The sequence below is a fragment of the Pantherophis guttatus genome, chromosome 8 (assembly GCF_059756535.1).
Source record: "Pantherophis guttatus breed Tessera chromosome 8, ASM5975653v1, whole genome shotgun sequence".
In the NCBI taxonomy this organism is placed as follows: Eukaryota; Metazoa; Chordata; class Lepidosauria; order Squamata; family Colubridae; genus Pantherophis; species Pantherophis guttatus.
In genome coordinates this window covers 49,173,170-49,188,560 of record NC_142070.1, presented here as the reverse complement: position 1 = coordinate 49,188,560, position 15,391 = coordinate 49,173,170, and the positions used below count along the sequence as shown (strand labels likewise).

The 15,391-nt window shown below is 39.9% G+C and overlaps 1 protein-coding gene across 4 annotated transcripts in view; it reads right to left on the bottom strand.

The window, feature by feature from the left end:
• GPM6A (glycoprotein M6A) overlaps window positions 1-15,391 on the bottom strand; it is a 218,035-nt gene that overhangs the window by 113,287 nt on the left and 89,357 nt on the right. The window contains exon 1 of one of the 4 annotated variants that reach the window (XM_087874847.1): window positions 288-758. The exons of 2 other annotated variants lie outside the window; for them this stretch is intronic. In XM_087874847.1, the coding sequence (XP_087730973.1) occupies window positions 288-324 (37 nt within the window). In that variant the 5' untranslated portion in view covers window positions 325-758. Of the gene's footprint in view, window positions 1-287; window positions 759-15,391 lie in introns of those variants that run through there. One more of the 4 variants, XM_087874849.1, reaches the window with a different exon arrangement.

Below are 15,391 nucleotides of genomic sequence, written 5' to 3'. Positions count from 1 at the left end.
GAAGGTTAACAAAGACTGGTCTGGGAAACAGTACAGATTAAAATGCTCACCACATGAATTATTTTATATATAAGATGGTGTTGTAAATTCCTTCAGCCTGTAAATGTTGAAAGCAATCTGGCAAAATGTTAACCATCTATCTTGTTGCATAAACCACAAATGGAAGAAAAAAGCATCTTCCTCATCATCTATGCACAATTTACACATTAAGGCAGGAATAGCAAGAGCAAATGGAGAAATATTACGCGACTCATTAAAAAACAGAGCTCAAACAGCTATCACAATACCTTTTTGTGTCTGTCCCTCTTCCATATTTTCTTCCATGGCTACCTTTCTTCACTAAAAACTGTGGCACAGGTTGAGTCAAAAGCTTCCCTCCTATGTTGAGGAAGCTGTGAATTTATTTTCCCCGGGAAGCTCCAAGTGCACCGATTTTAGGCAAGCCTTTAGAGCTTAGCAAAGGCTCCTCTCACTCTCCTTGCTTGCTTGGAGACAGGCTGTCAAGTGTAATTTCATTCAAATTACTCTTCCATGAAGATTATCAATTTTTCTTCTCAAAGCTGTCCATTGTACACCACTGTAAGCAGGTATTCAAACGAAAAGCCTGTGAATTTGGGGAGGGGAGAATTTGGTTGGGGTCCCGGTAGCAGTAATGCTGCGATTCATAAGGCTCACTTTGCATATAAAACAGGGAAATAAATTGATGCTTGCATTGAAATCTGTGCTTTAAATTGGAAAAAGGCTGCACTGTGAACAGATGGAGGGGTGTCTCCCTAACATGAAGGAACTGGGAACCTATAATTCCCCCTATTTGCTACCAAAATGGGAAAGCCCAAATGCCTGTAGCTTTAGATGCTGCAATACTGCAATGCTTATTTCTTCCACACTATTAATACTGAATACTAATTTTCATTAACAGTGCTCTATTACCCATTTAAAATAAAATAGTTTTAAATATAAAGCTCTATTCTAAAAGATTGCAAAATATTTTAGAGAGATTTTTGTATGTGCATTCACAAACAAATATACCCTTGCTACTGAACACAATTCTAGTCTTGATTTGTTAAACATTTGACCAATATGTTTTAAAATAAATTATTCATTCCCAAGTAGTTTCCAAACATAGTCTAGATGTGAAAAATCTAATTTGTGAGTTAAATATGCTTCCCATTATCAAATACTTCTTACATGATACAAATAAATGGGATATCCTTGGAATGGTAGTTACTTCATTGGTAAAATAGGGCTTACTTCAATATGTTGTAAGAAAAGGAGCTATGATGGTATGAACTATGGAGGAAATACAGAGGTTAAGTATCTTATGGGGACAGCCACTCCTTTGAAAGACTCTGAAATTGGATTTTGAATGCAAATTGATGGAATACTGCAGTTTGGAAGTAATTTGCATTTCTGTACCGTATGTCATTGAGTAACAGAATTACTCTGATGTTCTATCACAGGGAAAACCTATGATAGGTACCCACTCTATATTTCAATTTCTATTCTACTATTTCTATTTATTAGGGAGCATTATATCTTCTTATGAAAAACATTTCAAAAACATAGTAAGGACCTGTTTTAATATATTAAAAAGTGGTTTATACCATAAGCTTTTTATGTTCTTTCTTATGGGGAGCAAAGAAGATTATATCACTAGCTTTCTATAGAATTGTTCATGTTTCTGTGAGTACACTTCTATAATGAGATTTGACACCAAATTAAATTCAGTACTAAATAAATAGTGAATTTATCTTTACAAGCCTGTATCTCATAGACATAGATCATCTTCAAATTACTTCAGTTAAAGTATAAAGGAGCTAACTGTGATTAGTTCTACAACATTCAATGCACTATGATAGTTACCAGGGAGAGACAAATAAGAGCATAGTGATGCATTGACAGAATGGAAAGGCAGGTTACAATATGGCATTTGGCCATGGAACAGGTTTTTTTTCTTGCTTGCTTGTCATGAAAGTAAATACTATTCTAGCATTATGAGGGTTATCTCAAACCCTCATAATGGAAATATGAATATCAGTCTAATAGTCTATCTCAGAAAGATCTAAAATTTCATAATTTACTTTCTACTTTGTTGTGGCTACTGTATAAGTAGTAAACATATGGTGGCACTGCACTAAATTGAAGTATGAATGCTGGGAACTGCAGATAAATACAGTCAAAGTGAATATACATTTTCTTCTAACCAATATCCATTCTATGTAATTTCAACCCTGTGAATTCAAGCACAAATAATGATAACCCCACATTGGCAGGTATTGGTTCATGAAAATATGTGCAACCAGAGTTTTAATTTACAGAGGTAAGACAGTGAAGATACTTGTTGCTTCTCTACACCAGTTTCCCTTCCTAAGGGGGATGACTAAGAAAAGAAACTGATGTTTCTTTCCCATCTGCAAATTAGGGATAAGAAACAAAAGAGATACTAGGGTAGCAACTGCTCTTTGGCTTCTTCTTATATAGTTTTTCTTGAGTATAAATAGTGCAGAGTATTGACATTCTGGGGAGAGAATGGGTTGCAAACCCATGGGACATAAAACATGAAGAAATATTGTACAAGGCTGCTACACACAACTATAAATCAAAGATACCATCTTGCTGAAAGCAAAAAATAATAATAATCTTATTTCAAATGTATTAAAATGCATTATACCACAACAATTAAATAAACTTTCATTTAAATGAGGCAGAGGAGGGAGTGCAGAAATTAAAAGAAATGCTCAAAACTTGCCTATTCAGTTCAATTATTTAGTTCACTGAACTTTCCAGTACAGCCTAATTCTTGTCTGAAATGAACTGTAACCATTTCATCTTCATCCAAGTACTGATAACAGCCAGATACTGTGCAGAATCAATCAACCATATTAGTAAGTCTTGATGCAAAAGTGTCACAGAATTGGCATACTGACACAGTGGTCTACAATCAGAATACATAGACCTAAACTGCATGTTTAAATATTATAGTTCTATCTCCATCAATACTTTTGACTAAATCACAAAATCAACCAAGATATATTCTTTTAATAATAAACTAGAGGGATCTGATTGTTCCATTATATTAATTCTTAACTATACGTATATCTTAAAAGAAGTTACATATCTGAAGTCCTGTTTAACTGTAAGTACTACTTCCTCTAGAAATTTTTCTTTCTTTCTAACATTGTTTGAGTGTTGATCCATTGGTTGTGAGATGGATTGATCAACCAACTTGTTGCCTGAACAAGATGTCATGGGCTGAGAGAGAGAAAACAACTGTCTCAAGTCACCCAGTCAGCCTTAATGGCTAAGATTACAACTAGATAGAGTTCCCAGCCTCCTAGTTTCTAGCCTGGTGCCTTAAGTACTAGGCCAAACTGTTACTTCCTCAAGAATTTCCTGACATATTTTCGTTTCAAGACAAAGTATCAGGAACAAAATGCTACCTATCTTTTTAAAAAATGTTTCCTGCAAGTTTTGATGAATTATTAAGTGAAGCACAAAAACCTAAACTTTTGGGGAAAAGTAGATGGGGACTATCTACTTTTCTATCAAATAAAATGATGAAAGCTGTAGGATGAATTGACTTCCCATACAAAGCCACTTTGCTTTATTTTTACTTGTATATTTTCATATGTCTGTAATATAATAAACCATATTCTGAAATCAATACCAATAAAAAAATTAAATATTAAAAGATAGACAAATAGATAGACACAAAGAGAAAATTATTACAATTTTTCAGAACACATAAAAAAAAAACAAAATTAAGCCAAACTTTAAGAATACACTTGAAAAAGAAAAGCTAGCCCAAGGGTTGCCTAGGAATATTGCTGAATACGTTAATACCACATTACCACAGTGATCTCAAGAGATTCCAGTCTTATTTCAAAAAAGCATTAGTTAAAAAAGAAACCCTGAATCATCTGAAATGTAAATGAAAGTAGTGAATAACATATAGAATATGAAAGATAGCATTTATTTTTCCAAAACATTTCAAAATATGGATCTACCAAGATAGTATGGATCCATGTTACTAAACCATCTTTTGTAAATTGTGTGATAGGTACTTTTTTGTCTTTTAAAAGATTGAGAGATCTTAGAGCTTTCCCAGGGGCCTGAGTACAGCAACCAGATCACATATTATTTAAGTAGATTTAAGTACAATTTTTCATTATTACTTATTACTATCATTTACTGGCCTACATCATACAATGACTAGACAGCTAATAACAAACCATAAAACATAGTTAAAATATAACTTCCCTGGCCCCAACAAGAGACCAATCATCATCACAACTCAGTTGCCTCGTCCAGCATTCTAGTCCAATGCTTTGGGGAAGAGTCAGGTCTTCATAACCCTACAGAAGACTAAAATGGTAGGGATATCTTTGTTCTCCAGTGGGAAGCTGGAGTGGGAAAGCATTGGATAGCTATCCTGAAACCCTGCCTCCAAGATTCCATCACAAGGCAACATTTAAGGGAGGAGTCCTAGAGTGCATCCATCTTATCTAACCTAGGAGGATAAGCAGCGAGATCATTCCAATAATGCACTGTCCCATATAGGGCTTTCAAAGAGATAACTCATGTAAAGCACATTGCAGTAATCCAAACGGGAAGTAACTAAGGCACTGTAAGGAAGGCCTCCTACCCCAGGAATGGGTACAAAGTGGTTTCTACAACAGATCCACAGTCAAGGCTGCCACCCGCTCTTCCAGAATGAGCCATGAGTCCAAGATAACCTCCAAATTTTGCATCAGATGTGTGCAGGAGGATGTGATGCTATCCAAGGTCAGAGATGTCCACTCTCCCGACCTGGGGAGTGAGGGGGGTGACTATAACAATTCTATTTGCTAGATCGAATCACAATTGGTTTCTACCCATGTAGACCATTAAAACCTCTAGACTCTGAGCCAGCATCCCTTCCTTCTCTTTCATTCATACAAGTCTCACAAAGAGAAAAGAAACACAAAAGGAGAAGCTAAAAGCAGCAAAAAATAAAAAATTACTTCATATCAGCCTTCTGGTTGAACTACTCCTGGAAGGGTTAAAAAGATTTGCAAACTAACACACTTCATACATGCTAAACTATTTAGAAAGTCAGCATTAGTGAATTGTGACTATTTACAATTCTTTTTATTGTAGATACACTGTAAAAACCATACATTTTTATATTCTGATATTGCCTAAAGGATAGTTAATCTTTGACTTTGATTTAGTTTGCTTGTGCAATGAAAGTTGTCTAGAATTGCAGGATTGCCTCTGTAGAGTACACAAGTATACAACTTCTGTAGTCTAGTCTACCACTTTATCTAATAATATTACATGTTTCACCAGCTTTCTTGTAGTTATATCTTTAAAATACCTGTGTATTTTAAAAATACTAGTTGTTATATTTTCTTAGAATCATATGTCCAGAAGGGACCTTGGAGGTCTTCTAGTTCAACCCTCAGTCCTTATTCCATCCCAGACAAATAATTGTCCAATTTTTTCATAAAAACCTCCAGTGATGGAGCACCCACAACTCCAGGAAGCCATCTGTTCCACTGACTATTTGTTCTTACTGTCAAGAAATTTTTTATTCGTTCCAGGTTGATGAGTTTCCATTAAAAAAAAACACTCAAGCTTCTCAAGTGCTTTGGAGAATAAACTGACCCACTCTTCTCTCTGTCAGCCCTAAGTACTGGAAAACAGCTATCATGTCAGCCCTAAGCCTTCTATTCATTAAGCTAACCATACCAAGTTCCTTAGACATTTCTCACACAGATTAGTCTCCAGACTCCTTATATGTTTTTTGCTTTCCTCTGCACTCTTTTTAGGGCCTCAGCATCTTTTTTATATTGTGGTGACTGGAACTGGTTGCAGTATTCCAACTATGGTCTTACTAATGCAATTTAGAATGGTATTATCACTTCTCACGATCTATTTCTCTGTTGATCCAGGCTAGGACTGCATTGGCTTCTCTCTTTTTTGGCAGCTACAGCACATTGCTGGTTCATACTTAAGTAGTGGTCCACTAAGACACCTAGATCTCTCTCACAGGCATTAATGTTAAGCCCGCTACTGCCTATTCTGTACTTGTGTGTTTCACTTTTTCTGCCTATGTGCAGGACCCTATTTTTCTCACCATTGAACTGCATCTTGGGCCCAAGTCTCTGAAGATCCTTCTGAATCTTGAGTCTATCTTGCAAAGTGTTAGCAATTCCTTCTAGCTTGGTATCATCTGCAAATTTGATGAGTGCCCCTTCAATCCCCTTATCTATATCATTTATGAAGATATTGAAGAGCCCTGGGCCCAAAATAGAACCTTGAGATACCCCATTGGATACTTCCATGTAAATGTAGTGTCATTGAGGACCACTTGCTGAGTGTGGCAAGTCAGCCAACTGCATATCCATATGGTGATGGTACTATCTATTCCATGTTATTCTATTTTACCAAATAAAGTTGTGGTCTACTTTATGAAATGCCTTACTGAAGTCTAACTAGGCTATATCCACAGCATCTTGCTTGATCCACACTGTTATATTGTTGCAATATATATTGAGGCACTCACGATTGTAACTGTAACTCTTTATTGCTTCACCATGTAACTGTAACTGTAACTGTAACTGTAACTGCTCAGCTAGAAAATGGCAGTTGACAGCTCTTATATATGAATAGCTCAACTGCTCTAGCCAATGGCTAACAAAAGAATCTTCCGTGCTGATGATGTCATCGGTTTCATCCAATAACAACACTACAACTATAACTAAACCCTGCTAGACATAACACCCCTCCCCTCCTGGATCACGCAAGTGTAATCGTTAAGGTACGCCGGGCGCCTGCGTGTTCGTCCGGACCGTCGTAGTTCAGGTTCGATAACAGGTGCAGCTGATTCCAGCATGGATGGAGAAGATAACGGTACAATTGACGGATTGTTCCCTGTAACAGACTTCCCAGCCTCGGACTCTATCTCAGGTAAGGTAATCTCAGGCACTGCTGGCTCCTTGCGACGCCCCGCGTTAAGTTTTCATTTGCTTGTGAACTTAACGTTGGACCTGGCATGGAACTTAGCGTTGTTGTAGGTGACGGACTCACAGCCTCTGCCGGGTTTTTTTCGAACACACGTTTCCGTAACTGGTCCACATGTCTCCGCCAGGTTCTGCCATCAACGAGCAGGACCCTGTAAGAACAGGGACCCGTTACTTGTATAATCTGTCCCGGCAACCAACAGGGATCACCCCCATAGTTTCGCGCAAAAACCTGGTCCCCCTCTTTAAACACCCTAGGTGGCAAATAGCCTGTTGTAGGCCGGTCTGAGTTGTATAAAGGATGCAGACGGTCAAGTGTTGTTCGTAATCGGCGGCCCATCAGCATCTCAGCAGGACTTCGATTAGTGCTTGAACAAGGTGTTGTATGCTGAGAAAGCAAATATGTGGAAACCCTTTCTTGCCACCCCCTTGGTCCTAGTCTTGCCAGCGCTTCTTTAGTTGACCTCACAGCCCTTTCTGCCAAACCATTACTGGAGGGACAATAAGGGGCAATCTGGGCATGGCGGATTCCTAAACTGGCCAGGAACATTTGAAATGGGGCGGATGTCAGTTGTGGGCCATTATCGGACACTAGAACATCCGGAAGGCCATGTGTAGCAAATAATTTATTTAAAACACGTATGACGGCCTCTGATGTGATGGATGGCATTATTTCTACCTCGACCCACCTTGAATATGCGTCCACCACAATAAGGAACTGGCGGCCCATAAAGGGGCCAGCAAAATCCAGATGGACCCGCGACCATGGAGCCCTCGGGAATTCCCACTCCCTGGGAGGGACAGATGGTGCTGCTGGCCTCGACAGCTGACAAGTTTGGCATTTGGCTACCCAATCTGTTATATCCTGGTCGATCCCTGGCCACCACACATAACTTTGGCTAAGCCCCTTCATCCTGATTATACCAGGGTGGGCTTCGTGTAAACACTCCAAAATAGAGTTACGCAATTTTGGGGGAATAACGACCCTATGACCCCACAACAGGCAACCCCAGAGGACAGAAAGTTCGTGCTGCCTGAGCCGGAACGGCTTGAACTGCTCGGCCACTTGTCCTAATGGCCACCCCCTTGCCACCCAGTCGAGCACCTGTGCTAACAAAGGGTCAACTGCCGAGTGGGCGGCAACGTCGGTTGCAGATAATGGAATGGGCAGCTCCTCTACAAGGAGGACAGAAGAGGTCGGTGCAGGATCCTCCACGGGCAAGGGCAACGGACAGCGGCTCAACGCATCAGCATGCGCGATCTCCTTACCCGGGCGGTATCTTAAGGTGTAATTATAAGCCGCTAAAAACTCAGTCCAACGGGACATCCTGGGGGAAAGTATCAAAGGAGTCTGACGGTCCCCAGCTAAGAGCCCCAGAAGAGGCTTATGGTCAGTGACCAAATCAAAATGGCGGCCATAAATATAATCGTGGAACTTCTTTACAGAAGCCACTGCAGCTAGGGCCTCCCTGTCTAATTGACTATACTTGCGTTCCGTGGAGGAAAGAGTACGGGAATAATAGGCAATAGGTGCTTCTATTCCATTTGGAAACCTATGGCTAAGGACGGCACCGATGCCAAAAGGGGATGCATCCGCTGTTATTACCAGAGGAAGGTGAGAACTATATTGTACCAGGACAGCAGAGGATGTTAGTAGGTCTTGGACAGCCCGGAAAGAACGGTTTTCAGCCTCGCCCCAGGACCATGGCGTATTTTTGTCCAATAAACGGTGAAGAGGCTCCGCCAAGGTGGCTTTATGGGGTAAAAATACGCTATAAAAATTGAGGAGCCCCAGTAAAGCTTGCAGGTCAGCTTTGCACGTTGGAACAGCAGCGTTTTTTATAGCTGCCACCTTTGAGGGAGTAGGGTGGATACCTGTGGCGTCAATTAAATACCCCAAAAATTCAACCTGTGGCACACCAATAAAACATTTAGATTTCTTCAATTTTAGGCCGGCCTTCCTGAAGCGTAGAAGGACGGCCCTAACACGGCCAATGAGCTCATCCCGCGAAGACGCGGAGATGAGCACGTCATCAAAATATGGGACTACCCCGGGAAGTCCTTGTAGGAGGCACTCCATTAAATTTTGAAATAACCCCGGGGCTATGCTAATACCGAATTGAAGCCGTTTGCACTTAAAAGCTCCCCGGTGGGTTACAATCGTTTGGGCTTCAGCTGAGGCCTCATCCACCGGAAGCTGCTGATATGCTTGAGCTAGATCAAGCTTAGCAAAAATGGAGCCTGAACCCAGGGAGTGGAGCAAGTGTTGGACTACTGGAACAGGATAGGGGTTAGCTTGTAATGCCCAGTTCAACGTACTTTTAAAATCCGCGCAGATGCGGACCGACCCGTCCGGCTTGATAGGAATGACTATTGGGGTTTCCCACCGGGAATGGTCAGTGGGTTCTAAAACTCCCTGGGCAATCAACTTATCTAACTCGGCTTCTACTTTTGGACGGAGGGCCAAAGGTACTCTCCGGGGTTTGAGCCTAATAGGGGGCAACGTTCGGGTCTAAGTTCAGTGAAATTGGGGAACCCACATATTTACCCAGAGCATCGTTGAACACATCTTTGAATTCACTAGCCAACATATCAAAATCGCTCTCTGATGATGTTGAGTGGATGCCTGTGATGGCAAGGCCAAAGGATCCAAACCAATCTAAGCCTAACAGACTAGGAAGGGAGCCATCCACCACGATTAAGGGGAGGCGGCCAGTGAAACTATCATATTCAACTAGGAAACGACCGTGCCCAATAATTGGAATCCGGTTTCCCTGATAATCTCTAAGATTAACAGGGCTGGGGTGAAGCTGATTTTTCTGCAGGCTAGGCATCATTTCTTTGATGGTGGTCCAGGAGACAATGGATTTAGATGAGCCGGTGTCGACTTCCATCCTGCAAGGAACACCTTCAATCTTCACAGTAAGGAAAAGCTTGTTTGAACGTGTAGTGGAGTCACGGTGGGTCGTTAGTTCAGTGACCCGCCGGCCGCGGAATATCGCAAAACAGTCTTCACTGATGACTGCAGCACCTTTTGGTCGAAACGTAGATTGCCTCTGGCGACCCGAGCGGCAGACACGTGCGAGGTGGCCAAGTTTGCCGCAACGTCGACATGTCACTGAACGGAACCGGCAAGTTGTTCGGGGGTGCTGATCGCCACAGCTGAGGCAGGAGGATGGAGGAGGTTTTTTCCCGGTTGGCCGCCCACCTTTTTCAGTAAACGTCTTAATACGACTGACTTCCGGCTCTTCTTCATCGTCTTCAGAAACAACTTCCTCACTATGGACAGCCGTGGCTTGATTAGCAGAGGGATGGCACTTACGGATGTCCGCGGCGGATTTATGACATCTCCGCCGCCTGAGCCTCTTCCATGGCCATTTGAAGATCTAGGGTTTTTTTCGCTAACAAACGCTTCTGTAAGTTTATGTCGCGTACCCCACAAACCAACTGTTCGACCAAAGCGTCCTCTAAATCCCGGAACTCGCAGTCGATGGTGGCTGTACGCAGACGGGCGACATAATGGTTGACAGGCTCCCCTTCCTCTTGTAGTATTTGCCTTAAATTAAACCTACGGGCTATACGAGACGGAGTTGGAGCATAGTGAGCCCTCAATTTCTGCCTCAAAACTTCCCAGGAAGTAATATGCACAGGCTGGGGAGCAAGTAACGCTCGGGCAGTAGCAAATACCTCAGGGCCACAAGCATTTTAAAAATGAGCCCTTTTCTTACTGCTTGAGAGGTCAGTAAAATCGTTGGCTTCTAAAAAACATTCAAACCTCTCTTCGTACGCATCCCACGTCTCAGCAGCAGCGTTGTATGGGGCGAAAGTTGGAGGAGCCATTTCGTGGATTGGTGGTTTGTGTATTGGGTGACTCACACTCTTTTAATGCTGCTTCTGCTCTCAATTCACCTCAGGAATATCCCACCTTCGTCGCCAGTGTTATATTGTTGCAATATATATTGAGGCACTCACGATTGTAACTGTAACTCTTTATTGCTTCACCATGTAACTGTAACTGTAACTGTAACTGTAACTGTAACTGCTCAGCTAGAAAATGGCAGTTGACAGCTCTTATATATGAATAGCTCAACTGCTCTAGCCAATGGCTAACAAAAGAATCTTCCGTGCTGATGACGTCATCGGTTTCATCCAATAACAACACTACAACTATAACTAAACCCTGCTAGACATAACACACACCTTATCAGAAAAGGCAATAAGATTTGTTTGGCATGACCTGCTTCTTACAAACCCATGCTGGCTTCCAGTAATCATCTTGTTCATTTATAGATGCTCACAAAGTTGCTGCTTGATTATCTTTTCCAGGATTTCTCTAGATATTGCTATCAAGCTGATTGGTCTGTAGTTTCATGGATCCACATTATTTTTTTGCCCTTTTTGAAGTTTGAAACCACACCAACCCTTTTCTAGTCCCCTGGCAGTCCCCCCCATACTCCAAGAGCTCTGAAATATTTTTTTTCAGTGGATCCAAGATCACATCTGACAACTTCTTCAGTAGCCTGGGATGTAAATCACCTGGTCTCAGTTATCTGGACTCGTCCAAGGGGATAAGTATTATCTAATTTAACATTTTTATTGAGTTATAAAATATTATAGCATACAAAATATAAAAGTAAATAGGCAGTGGGGAGGAAGTGGGGGAAGAGAAGTGAGCAAAGATAAGGGAGAAAAAAGAAGCATTGGGGATAAGTATTCTCTTACCAATTCCTTGCCTACTTTGGTTTGCATTTCTGCTCTATCTTCCATGGTGCTGCTTCCTTATGGATGTCATTTTCATAAATTTAAATCAAGCCCTAGTTGTCTTCAACTCTGGCAATCTCAATATTATCAGAATAGGCAAAGATATTATAAACCCTAAAGATGCCAACAGGAGTGCCAAAACAGGCATTCAAATAGTACTTCACTCACTGAGTTGTTGCTGCTTCAGAATAACAAAACTCTCCCTACCCAAAATCCAAATAAGAGGATAAAAATGTTAGTGTAGCCATGTTTTCTCCACACATTCATATTTCTATTTGCTCACCCATTTACAAAAAAAAAAATTAAAAAAAAATCCTGGATAGTTTCTATGAGCTTCTGTTTTTATTTAAAAGTCTATGTAAGATATGAAGCCATAGGTATTTTTGGACTGGGTGTTTTTCACAATAGTTCTGACCAAAGTTATTTGTTGCTGTGGTAGGAAAGAGGAGTACAATCCAAACTCAGTGTTTTAACTTGGAGACAGGGAGTTCTAGGTCTGCCTTAGGCATGAAAGCTGGCTGGGTTACTTTGGGCCACTCAGTCTCTCTCTATCCAATTCACCTCACATGGATGTTGTGGTGGGAAAGCAGGAGGAAGAAAGAATGTTAGGTATGTTTGCCACTTGTCTTGTTTATAAAATTAATGAAGCTGGGATAGTAAATAAATAAAAAGGCCAAGTAATTGTTCAGAGATTTAAAAAAATTGTTTAGAGAGATTGGAGTTTCCTAAAGAGAAATTTTAAAAAGGCATTTCTGCCTTAATTTTAGAAGCCATGGGACAGAATTAAGCACTTGTTCCTCCTAAAAGGGATAATGGAGTGTCTATTATCTCAGCATTTCAAAGGATCGGCAAAATAAAATATTTGTTTTGCTGTGATTTTAAGTATGTTGCAGGTCAGAAATAACTTCTCATCCTGTGGTGATCAGAGATTGAAAGCTACTTTCAGACTGGCACAGAATCTTTCTGCAGAAATGTCCTATGGCTCCTCATCTTCTAGTAAACATTTTTCTATGAAATGTCACCAATTTGGGGAGGGGGAGTCAGTCATGATTGATAATACACTAAGCCTCAGCCAGAAGAAGCAACTTTGCAATAATAAAGGACCACATGGAAGTAGTAATTTTCTCTCTATACATTTCCGTTGTTCTTGAACATTTTATCTCACACCAACACACTTAAGCTCCCATACATGAGTGGAAAACTGGGTGGATAAAAATCAATGATTTTTTTAAAAAAATCAAAAAAATCGGATTTTTTTAATTTAAATCTGATTTTTTTTATTTAAATCAGATTTTTTTGATTTTTATTGAATTTATTTTAATAAAAACTTGGGGTAAAAATCTATCGTAAGATAGTTTTCTATTTAAGATACATAAATAATTTAGTTTATTCAGCATAAAATGGAGCTTAGTTATGTAGCATGAGGCTGTATATTCTGCAACACTGGGACTATCGGTGAGTCAACAGCGGGTCAAAGGAGTAGCAGAGATGACAGTTGCTCTTTAAAAATTATGATTTAAATCGAGTTGATTTAAATCAAGTCTTTTTACTAGTGATTTAAATCATGATTTAAATCGACTCGATTTAAATCAAATCCATCCTGGTGGAAAAGGAGGCTATTCCCAGAGAGATGGTCTGGAGATGAAGAATAGCAGACAAATCCAGACAGGCAGCTGATACTCACTGCAAAACTGTAAAAAGAAATTAAGCTAATACCTTCATGGTGACTCTGGGTTACCAACCCTCTATTTTAAGGATAGGAAAAGGTGAATTTAAAATTAAAAACTATAAAGTTTATATAACTGGAATCCAGGTTTCATAGACAGCATTATTTACTGGAAGTTACGGAGGTATATATTTGTCAGGCCCCACAATATTATATGTAAAATCAACTTGATGTCTTCAAAACTAATAAGTGATTTACTATAGCCAGCGCTATGGCCTCATTCATAGTGAAAAAAGGAATCACAAAGACAAGACAAAAATAATACTCAGCCTGCATAGTCTATGGGGGGGGGTTCCCTTCCTCTTTTCTTAATATATTTAAATTAGGCATCTCTTTGTGCAATATAAGTAGCAGATTTTGTTAATCTGTAAAGGCAAACTACAAATACAGATTTGAGATTAATTTTTAAATGTGTAATTCTTCCGGTATATATAAAGATAAGGACAGAACTGACATACCCAGGAAAAAAAGAGTTAATGGATAGTAGTGTCATTGCAATATGAGCTGCCCATAAATTATCATCTTTAGAGTAGAAATGCTGCAATAACAAAGTGTAATGGTTAATATTAATTTTATAACTCATTTTCTCTAATAGGCTAGCATTTTCCATTAATATTCCTCAGAAACACTGCAATTCATATACATTCTTGTAAGCCTTGTATATAACAGTCTCCGATCATTCACATCTACTTACTTTTCTTAGAAGTTGTAAACAAATAGAATAGAATTCTTTATTGGCCAAGTGTGATTGGACACAGAAGGAATTTGCTTCTGGTGCATAAGGTCTCAGTGTACATACAAGCAACAAGTGATAAATCATGATCATAATAATAAAATACAATAACCATAAATCATAAGATACAATACTCAATGATAGTTATAGGATACTAAATAAGCAATCAACATACATCATAAAAACAATCAAGATGAATTATGAGATATAAACAACAAAGTTATAGTTATAAGAAGCTAAGGAAAAAGATGAGAAGGATAATAGTAATACAGCCCTAGTAGGTGACTTGACATCCCAGGGCATAAGACAATATTGTGGGAATTAGTTATTTAGCAGAGTGATGGCAGGGGGAAAAATCTGCCCTTGTGTCTAGTTGTTTTGGCACACAATGCCATATCAACATCTTGAGGAACAAGTTGAAACAGGTTATATCCAGGAGATGACAGTCTGTAGATATTTTCACAGCCCTCAACCAGACTGTCAGACCTATCCCAATCTGATTATCTGCTTCCTTAGGAAATTAAGATCCTCAACTTCATTTGGTTGAAGCAAAATGTTGTTTTACTAGAAGATGTTGGCTGTAGTCAAGTCATGCTAGATCTGGGTTTCCTGTGCTCAAAAGATACAGAAAGGTTTCCCTTCATCCCAGCACTCCCCCCCCCATGACCAGTCCATCTTTAGCAACTCACCCGAACTGTTTTGAGAATGCTGAGATATTTTGGGGAAATCCACATTCTTTCTCAGGTGCCTGTCCTTGGATGCTGGTACAAACTGGTTCTGAGCTTCTCTGGTCTTTTCACCTATCATTCCCCCCTCCCTATTTCCCATCATGTACACACACCTCTTTATTGCCCATCTAGCCTCCCCCCTCCCCCCGCTTCTAGCCTTTGATGGCAGGATGCCTATAAGGCGCAAAGGTGAACTTGGCAGAACTGATACAGTTATAGAGGCGCAAATTACTCAATAATTCTTTTGTAGAACTGTACAGAACTGTATCAGCAGTCCTTGGGCAATCTGAGTTTTCTGAGTTGGCGCAGGAGTTCTCAGAATTCTTTGCGGTGCTTTTTTAATGATATTTTTTATGTTAGATGTCCATTTTAAATCCTGAGATGTTATAGAACCTAAAAACTTGAAGGTCTCTACCGTTGATACTGTGTTGTCTAG